At 45.1% G+C, this 23,693-nt stretch overlaps 1 protein-coding gene across 2 annotated transcripts in view; it reads left to right on the forward strand.

Moving 5' to 3' along the window:
* The window catches only part of MGAT4B (alpha-1,3-mannosyl-glycoprotein 4-beta-N-acetylglucosaminyltransferase B), a 116,795-nt gene that overhangs the window by 85,220 nt on the left and 7,882 nt on the right, over positions 1-23,693 (forward strand). For both annotated transcript variants that reach the window (XM_056865402.1, XM_056865410.1), the window contains exons 9-13: positions 4,477-4,607; positions 10,555-10,662; positions 16,923-17,116; positions 20,821-20,899; positions 21,589-21,676. In XM_056865402.1, the coding sequence (XP_056721380.1) occupies positions 4,477-4,607; positions 10,555-10,662; positions 16,923-17,116; positions 20,821-20,899; positions 21,589-21,676 (600 nt within the window). The remainder of the gene's footprint in view (positions 1-4,476; positions 4,608-10,554; positions 10,663-16,922; positions 17,117-20,820; positions 20,900-21,588; positions 21,677-23,693) is intronic.

Genomic DNA, 23,693 nt, shown 5'->3' on the forward strand with positions numbered 1-23,693 from the left:
AGTTCATCCATCACCTGGGGGCGTTCATAGACACAAGCCAGAATGCAGTCTTCCTTCCGCCAGACAAGATTTCCTCCATTGTCAAGTTGACAAGGACAGTGATTCTTTCTAAATCCTCCGGCCTGTTGTCCTTAGTCAGACTGCAGGGGAAAATGGTGGCATGCATAGGGATTGTGCCATGGGCTCGCCTCCACATGAGGGACTTGCAATGGTTTCTCAAGCCATTTCAACTGCAGAAAACTCAAAAGAGGAACCCACGCCTCACCGTCCCGAGACAAGTGAAGAACAGCTTAAGGTGGTGGACCAGGTCCCACAACCTAGCCAAGGGCCAGAACTATCTCCCGATCTCCACGATCCAGATTTTCACCGATGCCAGCTTGGAAGGCTGGGGGGCGATTCTGCAGCAACAAGTAGCACAGGGTCGTTGGACACCGGAAGAGAGTCACCTCCACATAAATTGGCTGGAGTTACGGGCAATCCGGAAAGCCTTGATAGAGTTTCAGCCAAGAATCGTGAACAGTCACGTCCTGCTGAGAACGGACAATGTCTCAGCAAAAGCTTACAGAAACAAGCAAGGCGGGTCTCGTTCCTCCTCCACGCAGAAGCCATAACAATTCTGAATTGGGCAGAGGCTCACTTGGCATCCATAAGGGCAGAGCACATAAAAGGAGTACTAAACGAGCAGGCAGATTGGCTCAGCCGACAGCAAGTGGATGAGGGGGAGTGGTCCTTGAAGAGAGAGACCTTCCTTCAAATAAAGGAGAAATTCGGAAGACCCATCATGGACCTCTTCGCAACATGTGAAAATCACCAGCTCCCAAGGTTCCTGTCAAGATTTATGCATCCAAGGGCAGAGGGTATAGACGCACGGTTGTCCCTGTGGCCATGGGGTCTCCTTTATGCATTTCCATCTCTACCAGTGATCTCCAAAGCTCTATGAAAAATCAAGACAAGAGAGGGCCCTGGTCATTTCCATAACTCCTCGATGGCCCCGACAACCTTGGTTGTGACACTGAGAGAGCTATCGATCCAGGAGCCATGGTCCCTACCTCCAGTCCAGGACCTTCTCCAACAGGGCCCCTTAGTACACCCAGATCCAGCCAGGTTAAAGCTGACCACCTGGCTCTTGAAAGGTCAAGGTTGCTAGAGACTGGCTATACCTCAGAGGTCGTCGACAACTTGTTGGAAGCCAGGAAACAGTCCACCAGGTGCATATATGATTTTTCCTGGAAGGCCTTCGCTAGATGGTGAGGGAGAAAACATACTGCTCCAGTGTCCATTTCCACTGGCAACTTGCTTGACTTTCTCCAGGAGGGATTAGCTCAAGGGCTGAAGGCATCTACTCTCAAATGACAGGTGACGGCGATCGCAATGGTTGTTCCCCAACTGGATGGCTACCCAACGTCAAGGCATCCCCACATAGTCACTTTCTTGAAAGGAGCCTCGGCCATCTCTCCTCCGACAATTCATAGATTTCCGACTTGGAGACTTCACGTGGTACTCCAGGCTGTGACTCGACACCCATTTGAACCCTTACGGGAGGCTTCCCTGGTTCACCTTAGGATAAAAGTTCTCTTCCTCACAGCTGTTACATCAGCTAGAAGGGTGTCGGAACTGGCGGCTTTGTCATCTAGAAAAAGCCTCTGCGTCTTCCATGCAGACTACGTCCAGATCCGGCCTTTATCCCAAAGGTAAATTCTAAGTTCCATAGACAACAGGAACTCCATCTTCCATCCTTTGCCCTCACCCTTCTCATCCAAAGGAGAAGAACTGGCACACTCTGGACGTGAAAAGAGTTTTACGCATCTTTTTGAGAAGGACGGAACCTTTCTGGCACTTGGAGTCTTTATTCGTTTCTATTTCATCACCCAATAAAGGTTGCAAAATGTCAAAGGCAGCTATCAGCAAGTTCATTAAACAGTGTATCCAGCTGTGCTATCAACTTAGCAACATACCAGTGCCGTTAGGAATTACCGCTCACTCAGTCAGCAGCGCCGCTACTTCAGCAGCATTTGATGGCCATGCATCCGTGGAAGAAATCTGTAAGGCTGCGACCTGGTCGAGCCCTTCTACGTTCATAAGACACTACAAGATAAATGCCTATTCTTCATCCGACGCGGCATTTGGCAGGAGAGTCCTCCAGAAGGTTGTATCAAATGATCAATGAAGACTCCTTCCCAGTGAACGTCAGCTTTTGAAGATCCCACTGATGAAGATGTACTCCGAACTCAGTGGGAGAACGAAACCTTGGCTTACCTGTGAAGGTTCCTTCTACACTGAGGGAGGAGTACATCTTGCCTGCCCAGGGTGAAGAATGGATCAAGATGAAGAATGTCAAGTGTCCAGATAAAGATGAATTAAAAAAAAATTGAAAAATGGGAAAACAATACGTTTTATATATAAGAATAATAAATAAGGGAATTAGAATAAAGTATTTTCATGTTCTACTTGTTACTAATTCTTGATTTTAAGCTGTGTTTTTTGCAGTTGCTGCTCCTTGTTCTTTTGGGTGCACATCTGTCTGTTTTTAAAAATTCTGCTATGGAAGTCCTCGAACTGGATATCAGAGGGCAGTCCTAGCACATGTGACAGGAAGCAAAGGTTTTTTGGATCCTGCCTCTCTGAGCATAGGAACGACAAAACCCGCTGATGAAGATGTACTCCTCCCTCAGTGTAGAAGGAACCTTCACAGGTAAGCCAAGGTTCCCTTTAGAGGAACAGTCTGATCAAATACGCGGTGGTAAAAAAACATGCCAAACATACCTTGCTAGGGCAAGAAATGTCAGAAAAGTTTTCAATAATTTACCTTCTGACAGAAAAACAAAAGATTGTGTTGGTATGTTTATTATTTTGGAACAATTCAGAACATTCATGGTTGGATCCTAATTAGTGCAAACAGAAGGGGTACCCAGAAACAGATCTTTCCTCAGTAGCTCCTTAGGTGCCTCAAACAGCTTCTGGTGTGGATTGGGATGAACCTCCTGAAAAATATAGCATGTGTTGAGGGAACTGCAGAAAGAAAAAATTGGGTGATATAGTCATCCCCATCATTACGTCAGCAGAGAACGATTGGCTCCAACGGCTGCTCTATTTCGCTGTGCTCACGGGAGGCAGGGTTTTTCTTGATTTCCCCCATCTCATTGCTGCCCTCCTTTGGTGCCACATGCTGTGTTCTTAGGAAGGTCCCCAACTCTCAACAGAGGCTTTTGGAGGCAATGCTGGAGGCAGCTGCAGGAAGAAGGAGGTAAGGAAAGATCAATTTCTGCTAATGGAAGTTAGGATCCAACCCATAGAGCATACAGCAGTGCAAGCCATCTTGGCTTTTTATGTGACATAAATGATTTATTGACATAGCTTGTTGAACAGGTCAGGCGTCTTAAGTGACTCTTATTACCGTTTGAGAATCGCTGGTAGTTCTTGTATATACTTGTCTGTGAAGATGGAAAACATAGCTGCTAAACTACTGTAATGCTTCAGTGATTACAGCTAAATCGGAAAAAAAGTAACCCTTTCTGCCACTCCCTTGGCCAGTGATCAGTTAGATGGGATGTGGGGGAAGTCCAGTGCCTCTGAACCAGGAAACATCCGCATAGAACTGTTTCATGAGCAGCATTGTGCATTCCTTGTTAAAAAGGCTGATTCTATGACTTTAGGCAGATCATGAGGGCATCTTGGCCATCTTCTGGGCATGGAGTAGGGGGACACTGGGGGTGTGGGGTGGGGAGGTAGTTGTGAATTTCCTGCGTTGTGCAGGGGGTTGGACTAGATGACCCTGGTGGCCCCTTCCAACTCTATGATTCTATGCAAGCAGCCTGCCGAGAATGGCTGCTGCACAGCCTGCATTCCATTTTGGTTCTGACCTTCTGTGCCCTACTAAAATTTTTGATCAAGGGTCATTTGCCCACCCTTTCACTTGTTTGTTTCAAAGGTTGTGGAAGATGGATCAGTTCCATATTAGTTTGTGCCTGAGCATATGTGCTCCGTAGCTGTGAAGCACTTTCCTCTGGAAAGCAGGGACTTAATTACAGAGCCTGAGCATCCTGTGAGAGTTTGGGCTGGGATACCGAAGGTTTTTTTCTGGCTCCGAGGCTGCTGTGTCGAGTACAGTGAAGCTGCGGAGAGTGCAGCTGGTTCTGGAGCAGGTGTCAGGACTGCAACAGTGTATGGGTGTTCTAGCAGTGTGCCATTTGGTGCATTAAATGAAAGTAAGGAAGGTCGAATATAATGCCTTTTTTAATTAAGTGACAGGGATCCCAAGGCTACATTGTCAGTGGCAAGATTTATTGCAGTCCTTATATCCCTCAAACACTAGATTTAAAATTACGCTGCTCAAGATCAACTGGATCAAGGAGCTTCTAAGGGATAAAGGAAAGGAAAGTAAGGAAAGTCTTCCTTTCCTGTTTATCCAATATATAATTCCTTTAGTGAATTGTATGATTTTGCTTACCTTTTCTCTTCATTTGAATATTGTTTCAGGAAAGATGTTTAAGTCGCTGGATCTCAGTCTGATTGTGGAATTTATACTCATGTTCTATAAGGACAAGCCCATTGATTGGCTGCTTGATCACATTCTTTGGGTGAAAGTCTGCAATCCAGAGAAAGATGCAGTAAGTCAATTCCCTGTTACAGGAAATGGTCTCCTTCCATTGTAGTGAATATGTGTATTTTCATAACAGCTACCAAAACACACCAGGTTCCGCAAGGGCACTTGCAATGGCCAAAATTTTGTACTGGGTATATCCACAGTATTTAAACTGGGTTTTTTTTATTATTGAAGAGTGAATAAAAGAGTAGCCATGTTGGATCAGGCCAATGGTCTACTCAGTCCTATCAGTGGCGTAGCGTGGGTTGTCAGCACCCGGGGCAAGGCAAGTAATTTGCGCCCCCTAACCCGTGGATTTTAGCACTCGAGTCTCTTCCACTAGATTAGTTAAAGAAACCCTTACCCCCTAAGCACATGTATTGTTTGTTATGAAAATACTGATGTAATTAAAGTAAAATGCTTCATGTGGAGGAGTGGGGAAACCAACCCAGTTCACCAGAGTAGGGTCCACCGCTCATGTGGAGGAGCAGGGGATCAAACCCGTTTCTCCAGATTTAGAGTCCACTGTTCTCAGCCACTACACCACGCTGGGGGAAGGAGGCAGCCACAGGCAGCATTCCTCTCCCCCACCATTCCCATTCAAAGGTCCTGAATGCAACAGCGCGCCACTGGAGCCAGCTTGCAGCTTCGGGGACCCCTCCAATGTGATTTTCCCCCTTCTAGCTTAGCAGCCAGGCAGCTGGGGCCACTGGCTACCTCCGATCACTCACCCACCCAAGCAGGCGGAAGGCCGGTTGGTGTTGGCAAGGGTCTGAGGCGGAGGATTAGCAGAGGGGTCTACACCTCCTCAAGGGCCCCGATCCTAAAACTGAGATTCTGAAAATCCTGGCTAGGCTATACCATGGGAAAATACGCAGCCAGAGGCGGAAATGTACCAAAAGGGGAGTTGAGGAGGGCAATCATTCTGGGAGCTTTTAAGGGTGGCTGGGAGGGAGACAGCCAGGTCTCTCCCCTTATGGGACGCTGTCCAGCAGGAATTCCTCTTCCACTTTCCCCACTGCAAGAGCACAGGACACCGTACAGAGATTTGCCCGTCTCCGTCTACATGCAAGGGAGAGACCGAAGGGCATTACCAGCTTCAAGCAAATGTGGCCTCGAGGCTGAGAGAGGGGAAAGCCAGGCCAAAGGGACGGACCACTCTGCTCCGAAAAGTAAAAACCCAGGTGGGATCAGGGGGACGGGCATGGGCCCATTTCCCACAGTGCAGCCCGCGACCCTCCACAAGATGGAGCCAGTGGGCCAAAGAGAAGATTCTGTCTTGCAAAGCAAAAAACCGGTCAGGAGCAAGTGAAGACTGGGACGCTCTCCCTAGATCTTCATTATTACTGTTAGTCACTGTTGAACCAACCAAACTTACCTGCAGCGGCGGCTTCTACTCAGTTCCCCACGTCTCCTCGAGTCCTCCCGCCTCCTGCTCGGCAGCTCAGCCAATTGCATGCTGGTTCTCTCCCGCGCTCAGCGCTGCGCTGGGCGGCTGCTTCACTGTCCCTCCCCCAGATAGTCCCTCCCTCGCTCTCTCCGCACCGCACCGCACGCCTGGCACGCACCTCCCCCTCCACAGTGGGCGGCGACCCGGCGGCTCGGATCGGATTCGCACAGCCCTCACTGCAGTGAGAGAGAGTGAGTGAGTGAGCCAGGCAGGGGCAGAGAGCTGCGAGTGCGAGTGCGCCCCCCCAGATGTTGCGCCCGGTGCGGCCGGCCCCCCCTGCACCCCCCACGCTACGCCACTGAGTCCTATTTCTTATATCTAATAATGGCCAAGTGGATGCTCCAGAAGGCTTACAAACAGGGCATGGAGCTCAAAGTTTCTTCCTGTTATTGGCCCTTAGCGCTGGTATTCAGAGGGTGACTGCCTATGAACATGCAAGTTCCTTTTAGTCACCATGGTTAATAGCCCCTAATGGACTTATACCCACTTTGAGTTGTTTTGAGGGGTCCCATTTCAGTGAATTCCTTTCAGTGAATCTCATTTCAGTTAAGGCCACCATCCCTTCCTGGATGCTGCTTAGTTGGAGGGAATGTAATTCCATGGTGACTGAAAGCCATTAGTGGTCATAGGACTCTGGCTTGCTTGTGGGTATGCTATCCATTACAACAGAAGTCCTAACACTGTTGAGATGACAGATGGTTTGCATTGCACTGAGGCACTCAGAATGTTCCCCCCACCCGCCAAAAAAAAACATAAGGAGATGTAATAGTAATTCCAAGGAGATACAGAGGGTGGTAGCAGTCCAGCTGAATCTTTTGTGTCTTTGTTGTACTTAATATTTGTTTATTTGTAATAAATAGCATTTACTGCTCAGGGACAGAGGTTGCTGTGGGCTGCCCAGTGGTGCAGCTCTCAGCCACCAGCAGCGCCACCACTTTTTATCAAAAAGGCCATCTTCGCTTAGCCTGAGCATATGTTTTTTTATTATTATTTTATTTATTTATTTATTTCCTCTTGGGAGAGGGCTGCAGTTGCCACAGGAAGCAAGGTATTTTTTTTCTGGAAATGGTTCTATGGTTTCATATGGGTGGCTGTGTTGGTCTGCAAAAGAACAGCTAGATTAGAGTCCAGTAGCACCTGAGAGATCAACAAGATTTTTGGGGCTCTGTGGTGCAGTTGAAGAGGGTTTAGTGCTGTGTTGGGGGACGGGCAATGGCAGCAGGTGACCCTGGGCTGGATATTTGGGATTCAGTCTAGAGATAAACATGAGCTGGAAGTGCTGTGCCATAAGCAGCCCCCTCTGTTGACCACTGGAAGTAAGGAGGCAAGCAGAATGGGGCTTGAATACACTTTTCCTTCATAGGGGGTGCAGTGTGTGAATCAGCCCCCGCTAAGAGCCAAACTACATGTGACAGTGGGCTGTTGAAAAAGGTAATAGTACCCCTTGGATTTCTTCCATGCAGTTTTCCCATTTTAAATTATCCCTGCAGAGGTGCAGTTTGCCTCACAGGGGAAGACATCCCACAGAACAATCTGCAGCTAGAGAACAAGGGATCTGAAATATGAAAGAGTTTCAGTCCTCCTTCCCTGATCTAAATTGCCCCCGCAGCAGCTATTAACTTTGAAAAATGTGAAATTCAGTCCTAAGCTTTTGAGGTTTTGGCGGGGGCAATTCTCCACTTGTTATGTTCTTGGAGGGTCTCCTGTCCGTTTCAGGGATGTGTTCAAGTTGCTTTGGACTGCAGCAGGCTGGGGAGGCAAAGCAATCATGCTCTGCAGGCAGAAATCCCTTCTGTCCATGGAAATTGCTGGTGGGTCCAAGCCAGAGATCTTGTCTGATTGCATCCGCAGTGTGGGCTGTGCTGCCGCCACCTCTGTCTCTGGTGCAGAAGGACCAGCATGAACTGAGCAATGAAATGTGTTTTCATGTACACACAGTATTATCTCTCTGTCCCAAATACTGTCTTTCAGTTCTTCTGGAACTGTGGGTCACCTGTGCCTCAGGTGTGGCAGTTGGTCTGTCCTACAGAAGAAAAGGCATACACTCTCCTCCTGATCTAGGCAAGGTCAGGATTTGCCTTGTACCTTATTCTGTGCCAAGATGATGAGGTGCTGCTGATGCTTTTTCTTGTGTATAAAGGCTTGGAAGTTGAGCATAGTTTCAATATCACCATGCATCCAGGGTCACTTGTATGTCTTGCCCTATTGTCTGTCCACCCTCCCAGTAATATTTTCTAGGGGATTCTGAAAGATTTCTAAAGCATTGCCTGTTTTAAACTATAATCTCAGTCCAGCATGGATTTCTGGCTGTCTTTCCCACTGTTTGCATGATTAACTCTGCACAACAAACTAGACTTTAACTTGTAGGATATGTCTCCTTGATTGAAAGTTTGCTCAACCTGAGCTTTGCCTGCTCTGGAAATTGGCAGTCATCCTTATATGGAAACGAATTTTGGATTTCACCTCTGTAGTTGCTTTCCTAACTGCATGGTTTAAAAAAAGAAGAAGAGGGAAAGTGGGGTTGCATTTGACTGCAATGTCCCACTTAGTTTCACGTGGGACACTGACGTGAGCTGTTTGCTAACAGCATGCTATGAATGGATCCAGGTTTTTAATTTTGTAAAGTGATGAGAGCTGGATTAGGGGATTAATTTGGAATTGGGCTGCAGGGAGTAGGTGGGCAATCCTAAATGTTGCGGGCCGTGCAAATGTTTGTGTGCAGCACCTGGGGCCTTTGGGCATGAGGCAGGCTGTTGCATCTCTTTAATATGTGCACAATGGCCTTTTGCCTCGGTTGGGGGTGGAACAGCAGAAAATTAGTGTTCATAAAATATCTGATTTCTCTGTTTAAAACGGAGTCTTGAATTCTGTTATTGTTTTTTCAGTTTTTATTTACAGAAGGAACCTTTTTCTACCTGAAAAGAACTGCTCAGTGAAAGATTCACTTAACATAACCTTGGCACTAAAAACATACATCCAGTGTACCATTCCTTGAGAAGTGGGGATAGGGCAGGAAGAGTGCAGTGTTAGAGAAATGTGGAGCAAAGGGGGAGGTTTTTAAAGAAGCTTTTAAAAGAGTGACCTACTTAGTGGGTGGTCTTCTTGGCACGTTTTGTTTGCCCTTTGACGCCCTGCTACTAAGACTGCACAAGCTCATAGATGTTTAGATTTTGTCTTCATCAGTGCTGACATTCTGCTTTTACTCACCCCAATATATTTACATTTTGCTTCGTACAAGGGAGGTGGGGAAAGGGGGACATCTTAAGATAGGACAGGAAAGTAACTAATAATGTTAAATCGAAAGGTATAGCTTCTGCTGTGTGCAATTTAGAAAGCTGCATTAATTAACAAGGTTAATTGGCAGAAAGATTCAGTAGCCACCCTATCCCTGCTTCATTTTTAAACATTACTTTTAGAAGTGGGAAATGTCTTCAGTAATGATAGGAAGAGGAGCAGTGTGAGACCTTTCTAGGTCAGTCATATGGCCAGTGCTTTTGGATGGTTAAAACAACCAAAAGAAGTACAAATATTATGAAAGAAAGTGCAGATTGGAACTCTTTTCTATGAGGATGCCATAAAAAGATCACATGAAAATTTGCATACCCCTTCCTTTGAGTGACATCTTTAGTCTGCATTGTTAGTAATGCATTTTAATGCTTGTGTGCTCTTTGTAGCTATCCTGTGCTCAGCTCAGCATGCACTTGAACACATTCATATTGAGGTTACAGAGAACGTGCCTTTCTAACTCTCCAAATCACAGCTGTGTGGCAGAGATTCTCAAACAGTGTAGCAAATGAGTTTTATTGCCGATGATCAAACATTTTCTTATAGTAAATAAAGGGTGTGAAAATAGAAGACTGTCTTTCCCTTTCGGTTGGGAGGAGATGAAGTGGCGAGGCTAAATGAGAACAGTGTTAAAGAAAGTCAATAAAATAGTGTTTTAAATGTGAATGAAAAAGGTGGAAACTCACAATTTATTTTGACAGCTGCTTTATTAATCTAGTACTAATGATGCATTCCTGACTGCCTCTACGCCCTCCAGAAAGTTCCACTCCCTCTGTCCTTTTTCTTTCCCACATCTTGAGCCACCAATTGCCGGAAGTCAGCGATACATTCCTCTTGGGGTTTCACATACAGAACCAGGAACATAACAGTTGCTGAAAGTAATGCCAGACAGGCCTGCCCTCAACCCAGGAACCAGTGTATTTTAATACAAAGTTAACCTCTTCTAAGTATTATATTTTTTTGAATGAGTGAAATGCTTTTTTAAGACAAGGTTTTATTCACTCAAAATATGTGGTATGCAGATTTTCAATCTACAGCTTTAAAAACAATAATTCCTGTGTACACTGTAGAGTCATACAGTATTTTCACAGATATTCTTGTTTAAATGTAAATAATTTTGTCTACAATTAAAACGCTATGATGTGTGTGATAATATACTGTTTAACAGTTCAGTGTTACAAAGTTTAACTTAATATCCATAGTCCTATTGTGACTTTTCTGCTTTTTACTGTTTCAGAAACATTGTGATAGACAGAAAGCAAATCTGAGGATCCGCTTCAAACCCTCGCTCTTCCAACATGTGGGAACCCACTCCTCCCTGGCTGGCAAAATACAGAAGCTAAAAGTGAGTCTGTGATATCACACAGCCTTGGAAACTCAAAATGTGTATAAAGTCAAGGGCAGAAAGAAAAACTTGATTACCGTATATACTCGGGTATAAGCCGACCCGAGTATAAGCCGAGGGGCCTAATTTCACATATAAGCCGAGGGGGAAATGCACCCCCTCCCCCCCCGCAGGCTTACCTGACCGGGCTGGCAGGTGGTGGCGGTGGCAGCGGCGACCCCCTCCCTGCGTGCAGGAGGCCCCGCAGGGTCACCTGGCAAGCGGGAGGACCGGCCGGGTGAGGTGGGGGTGATGGGGGAGGTGGGGAGGAAGAAACTGCCGCCGCCCAGCAGAAGGCGGGGTGGGGTGGGGTGGGGGTGAAGAAACCGCCACCGCGCAAAAGGTGCAATCGTATAAAAGGCGCAATTGGGTGGGGTGGGGTGGGAAGAAGCCGCCGCCGCGCAGAAGGCGCGATCGGGTGGGGTGGGGTGGAGAAGGCGGGACAGCCTGCCCATCAGCTGGCCGGCGGGAGCGCCCTGGGAGAGGGCCTGGCAGGCGAGTGACCGTATTGACCCGAGTATAAGCCTAGGTGAGTTTTTAAAGCCAAAAATCATGGCTCAAAAACTCGGCTTATACTCGAGTATATACGGTATGCCTTTGATGGGTTTATTAGTCAAAAAGTCTGCAAAGTTTTCCCTGCAGGAATGGGGGGGGCAGGGTGAAGAATTTCAGTCCTTTCCCCTCCCTCACAATGGTTGCACTCCTCAGAATGCTTCCCTGGGAGTAAGTCCTTTTGAATAAGATGGGACTTGCTTCTGTGTTGATCTGCTTATGATCACTCCCAGTGTCTCCCATCCTTTTGCTGAAGGCAGCACCTCAGGTGGATAAATACTTCATCCCATAAAACTCAGTACCAGCCACTAAGAACTAATCATCTGCATAATCTTGCCTTGGATAATGTTTGTTGACTGCATGTGTGACAGAATTGAAGCACTTGTACAGTCATTATGGTGAGCTTTGTGTGTGTTCATGCGTGTGCACACATAAAATTAGGAAGGAATTGCAAGGGTCCTTGGAGGGGAGAATGCAGCATAATCTGTGCACAGATACTTTATTTCCTTTTCCAGAGTGGGAAGGCAGTGGCTTTGGCTCTGAAACCCATTAATTTATACATGATAAATGTCACCTTCCTAAACTTCCTCTCTCCCTGTGTGTGTGTGTTTCCCTTTCTCCGTTGCATTAATATCCTACCCATAAACAAGTTTTTGTTAGGTCTGTGAAAAAGAACCTTCAATCAATTTCACGTAAATTAAACCCAATTTATGTGAATCAAAATCAGATTGGTTTGGTGCCTGCAGGAGGGAACAGAGACTACTAACTCTTTCATCCAGGCACCCCTTCTGCCTTATTCCAGCAGCACCTCTTCCATCAGGAAATAGGAGATTTAGGTGATGCTAAAAGGAGCGTAAGTCATGCTTTGCTCTCCCCTGAGGAGCCCTGATTGAGAGTAGGGAATTAGTGGATTGTAAACTATGAGCGATGGTCAGAAAATGTTCCTAGTCCTCATGAAGAAGGGATGAAAGCAGAGACCAATAAATCTTGGCTTTGTCCTGCACTGATCTGAAATGTGTATTATGCCATTGTTTCTAGTACTTTGGTGTCTTTACAGTTTATCCTGTTAGCTTTCAAAAGTTCCTTTGAAAGAAATAATCCACTATAATGAACAGATAAAAAGTGGGCCACGCAGAATAAATCTAGAATGACATGATTACTGAAGCATATTTGTTTACTATGTGGTATTTATCTCTTGCTACCTGGTCCTTTGTTGCAAGTGTCCCCTTTGAGACTACTAAGTTGCCAAGATACTCGCAGCTTGCTCTGCGGAGCACAGATCATGTGGGCACAAAGCATGAAGTGTATATCAAGATGGATAGCAATGGTTTAAAATATAATTTGGTATGGCTGTTTATTTGTTTACAGTTGACATAAATCTTCATTTTGTCCATACACAAATTTAATCTTTGCTGGGGTAGGGAATGAATAGAAGAGCTGCCTTTGATAAATAGTAGCAAGACAGAGTTGGGCAAAACTGAGGGTCGTGTGATTTACTTTCTTTTTTTTAATACCAGAGCCCCATGGTCAGCCAACCAGAGGCAGGCACAAAATGATGGTTCATTGTGTGTAGGTGGTCACAGCTGTTGCCGTGTAATGGGCTGTCTTTGTAAGTTGACATCACGTGAAAACATGAAGCTGCTTTATACTGGGTCAGACTCTTTGGCAAAGTCAGTTTTGTCTACTCGGGCTGGTAGCAGCTCTCCAGGGCAGGGGGACACCAGCTGACACCTTTTTTGGTGCCCACCAAGAGTTTTTTTTTTTAAGTGGGTGGGACCCAGGTGGTCTCTTATCCAGCAGGGCTTCTGATTGGCCACTGAAGTTATGATTGGCTATGCAGATTAAAATTTGTTTCAGTGGCAGCTGCCACCATAATATTTGTTTTATTCTCTCTCGCCCCTCTTTCCCAGTGTGTTTTTAATTACCCCTCTTCTCCCCGGCACTTGGGCTTCCTCAGTGCACGTGGCCCTGCCTCCTGCAGCAGCCATTTTGTAGTTGTGCCCACCACCCTCTGCCAGATTTCCAAAGATTCCCACAGGCCCAAAAAGGTTGGGGACCCCTTGATCCAGGGTATCCGGCATTGGTCTTTCACATCACCTGATACTTTTAACTGGAGATGCCAGATTGAATCTCAGACCTTCTGCATGCAAAGGAGATGCTCTGCCACAGAGCCTTGACTCTACCAGTTATCCATATCTAAATTATGGCAGTTCATGGATTTGAACATTGTTATATCTAACTCCAAATAGCACCATAAAGGATATGATTAATAGAACTACAAAGTAGAGCTAGGGACAGAGAGCGGGGATTTCTGTACACACCTGAAGGAACTCCTAAGTTTGCAGAAAAATTAAAATCTTTTTTTTAAAATGCATTGGGAATTACAGCTCTCCAAAATAATAGGAACATCTGTAGCTTTAAAAAAAGAATGCTTACTGAGCTGTAAAGCAAAGCCCAGGAAGCATTTGGAGGCCAAAATAGCCCTGCAAAAGTCCTGGCCCCCTGTCCTGTCATGCCCCCTGATGGAGGAGGACTTGCTGGAGACAGACTCTGCAGCAACCACTGGGAACTCACTACCCATATAACTGGGCTCAGCCCAGCCAGCACCTGATCTGGCTCAGCCGCTGGCAATACACAACTCCTCCAGACTTTGCCTGAGGAGAGGCTGCCAGAGAGACTGAAGGAGGGAAAAATGTAGAGGGGAGAGGCAGATAAGATACCTTTATCTATTGGGTGGGAAGGAGAAAAGGAACCAGGGAAAGGGAAAAGAATGTGAGGGCTTTTAGGGAAGAGGAAATAGTGGAGGAAAGGAAAATGTGATGCCCTCTTGCAGGGCCTCTACTTGTCAATATATCTAATTCTCAATATGACCCCCATCTGTAGATACTTAAATCCAGGGATTGGTGCCATGAACAGACAAGACAGATCTTTCAACAAACCTGATAAAAGCCCCAGGTTTGAAGGTTTTAGCCAAGAACATGGTATCTTAACTTAAGCACTCGTATGAAGGAAACAGTCATAAAGTTTGTGTAAGTGAGGAATACTCGCAGTGCATAGGATAGTAAGCTTCGTCTGAATGTGTTTTCATTTTCACTTCAATAAGAAAGGGAAGTTAACAAAACCAGTGAAGGTACTGTGAGAATTATTCTCACTGACTAAACAATGATACCACTGGTCACATTTTGTTAAAAAGTTATTGTGACAGTTTTAACAAGAGCTTTCACAAAATGGGGGCAAACCTGTGCTCTCTACCTGTTGATCAGTGATTGATTAATCATATTTCTTTACTGTGAGGGAGGGAGCACAGAAAAAAACATGACTAGAATTCAGGGATCCACACGTTTTGACTAGTCTTGGTAGGCAGCCAAACGTTGTGCTCTCCACTGACTCTGCCCACCCCAGAGTAGAAGAAACAGGGTCTTGCCCTTGGCGACAGACTGAGTTTTGGAGATGCTTCAAGTACATTCAAGGCCCAGCATCCTTCCTCTCCAACTGAGCTTGAGGTGGGGGGAGGCTCATTCCCAAGATATTCTTTCAGAAGGCAAGGAGACATCTTGCTGCTTTCCACGCCTCTACAAAAAGTGAGAGACAAGGCACATTTTATGTGAGGGTAAGAACTTTGAGATGATGAGTTATGCATACAGGCAACTTTTCAGGGACCCTCAGAAGAAAATACAACACCAAAAAAAGCTTCCAAAAGGAAGTTGCAAAGGTGGGGGATGGGCAAGCAGTGGCAAAGAAGCAACCCATAATGGAACAAGAGAAACTCATGATTTAGAATCCCATTGGGTGTGGGAGAAACTGGGTAAATGTGGTATTCTCCTAAAGTAAATCAAACTCCTGCTAGTTGTAATGAAGTTCAGAGACTAGTAAACAAATACATTTATTAGGCGCACCATTGTTCACCTTACAGTATACAGTCGTATAACCTTCACAGAATTTTTCCTCAGGCTTGATGTTTGGGAGGAACATTTTTGTTGTGTGCTTAAATTTAAATGTATGGAACATTATTTTAGCCTGTGTAAATTTGCTTCGTTTAATTTCCCACCCCCCCCTGCTTCTAAGGACATGTTTTTTCTGGATGCAGGGGATGGGCAGTCATGGTCTGAAGGTGCCAGATGTAAAGCTAAGCAGACTTTGCCCTGATTGGTAACTAGATGGGAGATTGCCTGGAACCCTGAGTTTTGGGAGGAAGACAGGATCTATAATAAATAAAATAAAGATTTAGTTTTGTCAGGCACCAGTAAGAGATGAAAGGTACTGTAGCTCACTCTCTGGTTGTTGTTTGTTTGTCTCAAGTCCTGTATTTTGTTTTCTGAGTTCTCTTCGGGCAGAGGCAACATATTTTCAGAGACCTCTTTCCTCCCATAAGGGCTAGAAGCTGTCTTCTGTTTTAAGCCCAGGATTCAGCGGATGCCACATTGTGTGCCGGATACAGTCTGTGCTTGATTAGTGAACCTGTAGGCAGATGCTATGTGTAAGCCCACACAAGCTGCATCTTGGGATATCAAATGGATTTGTATGGGAAATGTAATGGGTTTTCAAATTTGTGCAGCAGTTCAGGTTGAGAAAGCAGGTTCCTCCGATGCAGGTGTATTCCCTGGAGAAAGGAGGTCAGCTGTGCTGTTCTGCACAGAGGGAGTGGATGCTTCACTGTCAGAGTCTGGAAGAAATTTTAAACGGTTTGGAAGGAAAGGGGAGGCACTGGGTCAGGAGGCAAGGGAACTGGAGCATGGCAGGTACAGACTCTGATTAATAGCAGCTAGGAAGCATTCGTTGGCTGTGTGTTGCAGCAGCCTTTAAAGCCTGAGAGTCACAGTGTGCTTCAGAAAATGATACTGAGTGGAGGGCAGGGGCTCCATGTGAATCCCTGACTTGAAGTCTGAGTCATTGCAATCCATTTAACCCTTGTGCTGCTGGAGGAAGCTCTACTAATATTGTTCTGCAGAGGGCTTGTGTTAAGATTCTTGAAGGCTTTTCTGGGAGGGGGTTACCTTAGAAAAATGCTATCTCTTCTTTAAACAAACTAAAATTGAGCAGAACAGACCCAGCATCTCAAGGGATAATGATTTCAGATTGATTTCTACCCCCCCCCCCGTTTCCAAGGACTCCAGGCAGGCAATAAATATAGGTGAAAAATAAAACACATCCACCACCACCCTGAAATGCCCTGTTAAATTAAAATTACCCATGCCTGCTTAACCCCGGTAGTTAGATCTGGCTTTGACTGACTTATAGGAGAAAGAAGGTTCTCTGCTGTGTGCTAGCTACCAAGAGTTCCTCTTTAAGTGTCCTTGCTGTATGTACTTGGCGCACAGACAGGTCTGTCAAGGAGGCACTTTCAGGAGGGGTCTTTAATCATCATGATGGTACAAAGGAAAGCAGGTAGTTTCTGTTGCATGGGGAGGAGCAGCAGAGTGCACATGGGGAGCAAAGGAGAGGAAGAATCAAAGATAAAGGTTTGTGTGTAATCAATAAGGGTGGATTATGATATTGGCAGTAGATACAGGAGAGAGAGTATATGATAAAAGGAGGACTAGGGAGGAAAGATATATAAGCCTCTTACGTAAACATTCTCCCAATGCATCAGAATTGGAACATTTCCATGAAGGTTGGGTTGCATGTTTTAAATAAAAATTGTTTTGCTTTTATGTTTTGTGTATATTGAGGACAAAGATTTTGGAAAGCAAGCTCTTCGAAAAGAACACGTCAACCCTCCTGCAGAGGTGAGCACCAGCCTGAAAACCTACCAGCATTTCACCTTGGAGAAAGCATATATGAGAGAAGATTTCTTTTGGGCATTTACCCCGACCATGGGTGACTTCATACGTTTTCGCTTCTTCAAGCCACTACGCATTGAACGGTGAGTATGCGGGGTTTTGTGGGAGTGCAGGATGGGACCGATCTGCTTGACTTCTGGAAGTCACTCCTTGTTTCTTCCTTCCCTCTCTCCTGCACTAGAACAAAGTTCATTTGAGATGAACTGCGTGTAGGTTGCATTTTATTCTCTTTCTGTCCATATGCCTTTTCATTCCACCCCTTCATTGCACAAAGCAGCTAACAATAAAAAAAGGAAAACAAAAGAGTAAAACAAGACAGTCATAAAACATTATAACAGACTATCTAACAAAGCTGCCAACACATCAACATTGAGACTTAAAGCAGCACAACGGTCCTAATTGCCACAGGCCTGTTGAAGTAAGGCTGCCATACATAATTTCCAAAACCTAACTAGAGAAGGACATCCACATATCTCTCCTGAAAGGCTGTTGTGAAGGTGGGTGCAGCAGCCAAAAAGTCCGTCGATCTTGTGGAAGGCAAAACTTTGAGAAGGAGAGAACTACAGGTAGGGCAGATCTGAGGTGACCAACAGTTCTAGGGAGAGGCAGTCTTCAAATATGTAGATTGTGAGAGGATTTAAAAGTTAAAAACAGCATTTTGATATGTTCCCTGGAATAGGTAGGGCAGCCAGTATGACTGCTTCAGAGTTGGAGTAATACGCATCTGATATCCCACACCCATTAGGAGGTGAGACACCATGTTTTGCATCACCTCAGTTCAAATTACTTTCAAGGGCTGTGCCATGTAGAGCACCTTACAGTAGACAAGTCTCGAGTTTACACAAGTATGGATTAATGTGACAGAGTCAGAAAGAGGAGAAAGGTTTCGGACTAGATGTAAACAACAGAAAGCACTCCCAGCAACAGCACCGATCTCTTTTTCAAAAAGCAAGGCTGGGTCAAGAAACACAAGCATACTCTTCACTGAATTGGACAAAGCCAGCCATATTCCCATCCAGTCTGGGTAGATCATCCACTTTCCCACTCAATGACACTTTTGTCTAGATTTAATTTCAGTCTGCTTTCTCTTATCTGCCTGACCATAACCTGTATACATTAAGGCAAGACAGCTGTATCTGGAGATTCTGAAAAGGATATAAAGCTGGGTGTCATTAGTATATTGATGACAGTGAACTCCAACATTTTAGATGATCTCATTCAGAAGTTTCCTATAAGTAATGAAAAACATAAGGGAAAGCGTTGGATCCTGGGAAATGCCACACGTCAGTTACTGGGTTGCTGAAACTACTTCCCAAAACAAACTCCTGCCGTCAGTCACATAAAGAAAAACCACCAGTAGAGGCGGGGGGGAGAGAGAGAGATGCTATTATTCCAAAACCAAGTGATTCAGTGAGATGGTAGGATCCATTCTATCGAGTGTGTCCTATAGATCTGATAGTATCAACTGGGAACCTTGTTCACCTGCAGGTAGGGGTCATTCACCAACACCACCAAAGCTATCCCTGTCCCATAATCAGGTCAGGAGCCAGACCGAAAAGCATCAAGAAAAGAAGAATTTGCCTTTGTCTTTCAGTTTTGGTACCAGACTGCAAGCTGAATAATAATTGCTTTCTAAAAACAAAGGGAATTCCATCTGGGTCTAATTGGTATCCCATTACCTTGATCCTATTTTACTTGTTGTTTCTTATAGTTGTCTGTATGGTGGGTTTTTGTTTTGTTTTTGCAAGTGTTGTGGCTATCTGGATATAGTTTGTGGTTAAGTCCTGATTGTTTTTACAGATGTTCAGCTGCATGTGTTTCTTTCCCATAGTGGTTTTTTGATGGGCTCCAGTGCATTTTGCCTAAGACACTGCTGCTGAAAAGTCCCCACTGTACTTGAAAGGCACTATGTTAGAGAAGAATTGAGCTACAATTTGGAATGAGAGAGGATGGCTTAGAATGAGATATATTTTATATGTATGCTATAATGTCTGTATCCAACCTTTCCTCCTAAGAGTCCAAGGCAGCTAACAACATATAAAAATGCATCTAATTAAAAGCTGATCAGGCCAATAAACACACCAATATGACAGTCAATACATACAAAGACTGATGCAGATAACTGTACAGACATAACAACTGAAACAGAATATTTAACTCCCCGTTTATAAGACCCACAACAACAAGAAAGTAAGGACTTCACAGAGGGAGCTTGTTCCTCAGCCAGTATTGAAAAATCAAGGGATCAAAAGTTCCTCTCCCAAAGAAGGCCCAGCTAACAGGTTTTGCTGCAGCTGGTGTAGGGGATGAAGCATGAGCCCAGCTCTTGGGAAGTAGCTTCAACCTATGCTGCCCCCCATTCCATACTTTGGCAGGAGCTTCATTCTTTTGCAGCCACAGACTTGTGTTTTGAGATGTGCATCTCGCTTATGTTTCATCTTTGGTGTTTATACAGACCTCCTTCTTTGCTGGCTTCACTACCTTCCTTCTGATTTGAACTCAGCCTTGCAAAGTGCTGATGCCTGCTTGAGAACGGTAGTGCCGTTATGGAAGTACGGTTACGGAAACAAGGGCTGCCAATATCCTGTTTTCACAAGTGATGCTAACAGATAACATGGCACCGTGAGCACAGTTAAACAAGGGCAGGTGCTGCGTTGGCTTTGGACTCTCAGAGGAACTGGAGAAAGAAGCTCATCTAGGGAGGCATTTTTTCCCTGTGTCTAATTTCTTGCCTTTTGTGTAATTAACAACCCTTAGTGAAGCTTTGCTCGTTTTTTTTTTTTAATTATTATTATTATTTTACAAGCTCTCTCTGGGCTTCTGCCCCATCCTAAAACATTTCCCAAGTCAAATTCTACTCATCATTAAATTCTGTCTCACAACAGATTAAGAATACTTGTCACGCTTTGTATTTCTACATTTCTACTAACGCTGCACTTCAGTAGCTTGAAAGCAGCAAGCCAAAAAGGGAGGGTCCTCCTTTGTGTTATTGAAGATTAAATTAATTCCTTCTCAACTGACTTTACTAAAGACCAGACTGCAATGTTACATATGTTGCACATGCTGTTATCGTTTTTCCCCTTCATTTTACATTTATAGTTCTCTCATGAGAGGGAGGGCATCTTGGCCATCTTCTGGGCATGGAGTAGGGGTCACTAGGGGTGTGGGGGGGGAGGTAGTTGTGAAATTCCTGCATTGTGCAGGGGATTGGACTAGATGACTCTGATGATTCTATGATTGTTCTTGGTCTTAGGAATGCAGCTTTCTCTTACTGAAGTTTCTAGAGATTCAAATAGACCCTAGAAACTGAGAGGAAAATTTGCACGTGACCATTGGAAATCCATCTGTTGTGTACTAAATTTCACTGAGTATAGAGTGTCATTTTTTATTGTTAAGGGGTGAATTTTCAGGTGGGAACATCTCATCTGTGTGGCCTCATCCTTCCTAGAATCTGCTCTTTGTGCTTAAGATGTACACACAACCACTAATTTCTCTGGAAAAGAGAAGAGCAGCAAACTGCTCTCACCATGGGAGTGGATAATTGCACTTCTTACATATTCATTCAGATGCAGCAGAGTGCTTAATTTACGAGAGCAATCAAACAATCAACACATAATTGGTTGTTTTTGCACTTAGAGCTGTCTCTAAAAGTGGGTTTCACTGTGCTAAGGAAACCACCTGTTGGGGTGGGACGTTTTGGGAAGCCCATTCCTGGGAGAGGAGCTCTTATGTGCTGATATGTGTCCCCTGTGAATCTGTGCAGTCATCTTGGGTTCTTGTCCTGCAGGTTTTTCTTCCGCAGTGGCAACATCGAGCACCCTGAAGACAAACTGTTCAACACAACGGTGGAGGTCTTGCCCTTCGATGTGAGTTGTTGGGCTTATGAAAGAGGATTTGGGGGGAGGGGGAGGTAGAAGATAGAAAGTAGAGCTGTTTCAAGATATGGAGGAAATCGCTTTTTTAAGAACAGGTGACAGTACGTAACTTTTTTCCTGATTGTGCTAGTTGTACGGGTCTAGTTCAGTCCTCAGCCATTAGTATAACCTTGGCATAAACCTTCTGTAAGGTAACTCTGTGGCTCTGATAATCTCCTGAAAATAGATGGCTCTTGTTTGCATTAGAAAACTGGAAGGCCTGACATGTTCTTGGGAGATTGTAATCCAAATTCTCATTACTCTGCAGTTGGATCTTTTCATAAGACTATCTGTTGGCGATCGGGATCGGCCGTGAGACCGCATGAGAAAGCTGCCACACACAGGCTGAAACCAGATGCTTACTTAGCCTTGAGACAGTATACCAAAACCTCAAAGAAAGTCCGCTTAGTCATTTTCCTATTTAAAGTACAGAGTCTGTGGCAGGAAAAGGCACTCCAGGGCCTGTTCCCCACTAGATATTCAACCGGCTTTTATGGGTCCTTGAAAGGCATAGAGAAGGTCTTCTAGCAAGAGTAATGTTCTGTCTCTGGAAACATAAACATTGCCTGGTGCTTTATGGTCATTGTGGTCTAAGCTGTACCCACAGCAGCCTGCCTGAGATTGTCCGTTTCCCTGCACAGAGTCTCCAGTCAGATAAGGAAGCCCTGCAGGAGGGAAGAGGGACAGCATTCAAGTATCACAGGACATCTGACGGCTACATACAGATAGGTAAATTGCTGGTTCAAGGCAAACGGTAGCCTGCAGGTTGTGGATAATGCATTGTGCATGTTGCTTTTAGTACACATTGGGGTTTTCCCCCCATAACAAATAAAAGTCCCCAATGTCTTAATCATTTAAAGATTCTACACAAGTAGACTTTCTCAATTAATGCCATGCAATCAGAAATGTTGCTGGTTTAGCGATCAAAGAATTGGACAAACCTGCTTAAAGAATCTAAAAAAACAACAACCCCTCAGTTGCTGTTTATTTAGCACATTTTTATTCTGCCCTTCCTCCAAGGAGTTCAGGGTGAGATTCACTGGTCTCCTCCATGTTACCCTCAGAAGAACCCTGTGAGGTAGATTAGGCTGAGAGAGAGTAACTGCCCCAAGGTCACCCGGCAAGCCTCTCCACTGAGTGGAAATTTGAACCTGGCTTCCAGTTCTTAGCTTGGGTTAGTGGTTAAAGTGATGAGCTATCTCTCATAGTTAACTCAGATCTCAAATTTAACCCAGAACCTATTTCTTTTAGGTTGCAACCTTAAGTATATTGATAGGAAAGCCCATAGTACTGAAATCAGCGGGGCTTGCTTCTGTATGATGTGTATAGGATTAAACCAGTGCCAGTCTATGATAGGGATTTGTTTGCTGATCTTCTTGATCATTCTGGCATGCTTCCAGTGTCCTAATTGCATTCTGAAAATGTCTTCTGAGAGTTGGCCAGTAAATTGCTTGCAGGTGCATGTTTTTGGTAGTAGGGATAGTTGGGTACAGGGCATGGAGAAGAAGAAAAAGAGTTGGTTTTTATATGCTGACTTTCTCTACCACTTAAAGAAGAATCAAACCAGCTTACAATCACCTTCCCTTCCCCTCACCACAACAGACACCCTGTGGGGTAGGTGGGGCTGAGAGAGCTCGAAGAGCTGTGACTAGCCCAAGGCCACCCAGCTGGCTTCATGTGGAGTGAGGAAACAAATCCAGTTCACCAGATTAGCCTCTGCAGCTCATGTGGAGGAGCGGGGAATCCAACCCGGTTCTCCAGATCAGAGTGCACCGCTCCAAACCACCTCTCTTAACCACTACACCATGCCGGCTTTTCAGCTGTTCAAAGACAAGTGCCCTCCAGCAGCCATTCCTTGGTGGCTTCCCCACCTGGCTTTTCAGAACACAAGGAAGGGACGGTGACATCATAACTGCCTTTCAGCCTGGACAATTCTGTTGTGCGGATATGACCACTTCTTGGGTTTTTATAGTAACACTTTATAATCCTCTTGCACTTTCTTCTGCAGGACAATTCACACATTGTGGAGAAAACAGATTGGGTCTGGGGTCCCCACCTTGTGTCACAGTCACCCATAAGTTGCGAGTTGTCTTCGATTCCTGGGTCTATGGTACCTGATTCAGATCATGGCAGCGGCACTTAGGAGAAGGGGCTTAAGCCTTCCCCCTGCCCAATTTCTCAACCTGCAGTAATCCAAGGAGTGTGCCTTTTGGCCCACTAGGAAAATCCTTATGCACCTTTGTGGATTTCCCTAGCAGACCATATAGCACTCAACAAGTATCAGAAAAATGGCACAGGGCAGACAGCTGAATCTCTGCATAAGCCACAGCTGTGATCTGAATCAGGTAGCATGTGCACAGCAGTGGAGGAGAACCCACAACTCACATCTGAGTGTTACACAGGACACAAGGTGAGGAGGACCCCAAACCCAACCTGTGTTCTCCATGATATATGAACCAGCCCTTCAGGTCAGCAGCAACTTAAGACTTACTTATCACCAGTTTGGAACTGGACACTGGACAGAGCCCCAGCAGGGCTGACCAAAGCTCACCTCAAATGAGACTTTCCCACCTGGGTGTGATGATGATCCTCAAGTACCAAATATGCGCACTGTGAATCTCGATTCAACTGCAGAAATGTGCCATTTTATTTATGTAACATATTTATAACCCCCACTTAGTAAAAAATATTTCTGAGGCATCCATTTAAAACACCAGTGAACAGCAATCAGGAAAGGAACTGGCCC

The sequence above is a fragment of the Euleptes europaea genome, chromosome 1, assembly GCF_029931775.1.
Source record: "Euleptes europaea isolate rEulEur1 chromosome 1, rEulEur1.hap1, whole genome shotgun sequence".
In the NCBI taxonomy this organism is placed as follows: domain Eukaryota; kingdom Metazoa; phylum Chordata; class Lepidosauria; order Squamata; family Sphaerodactylidae; genus Euleptes; species Euleptes europaea.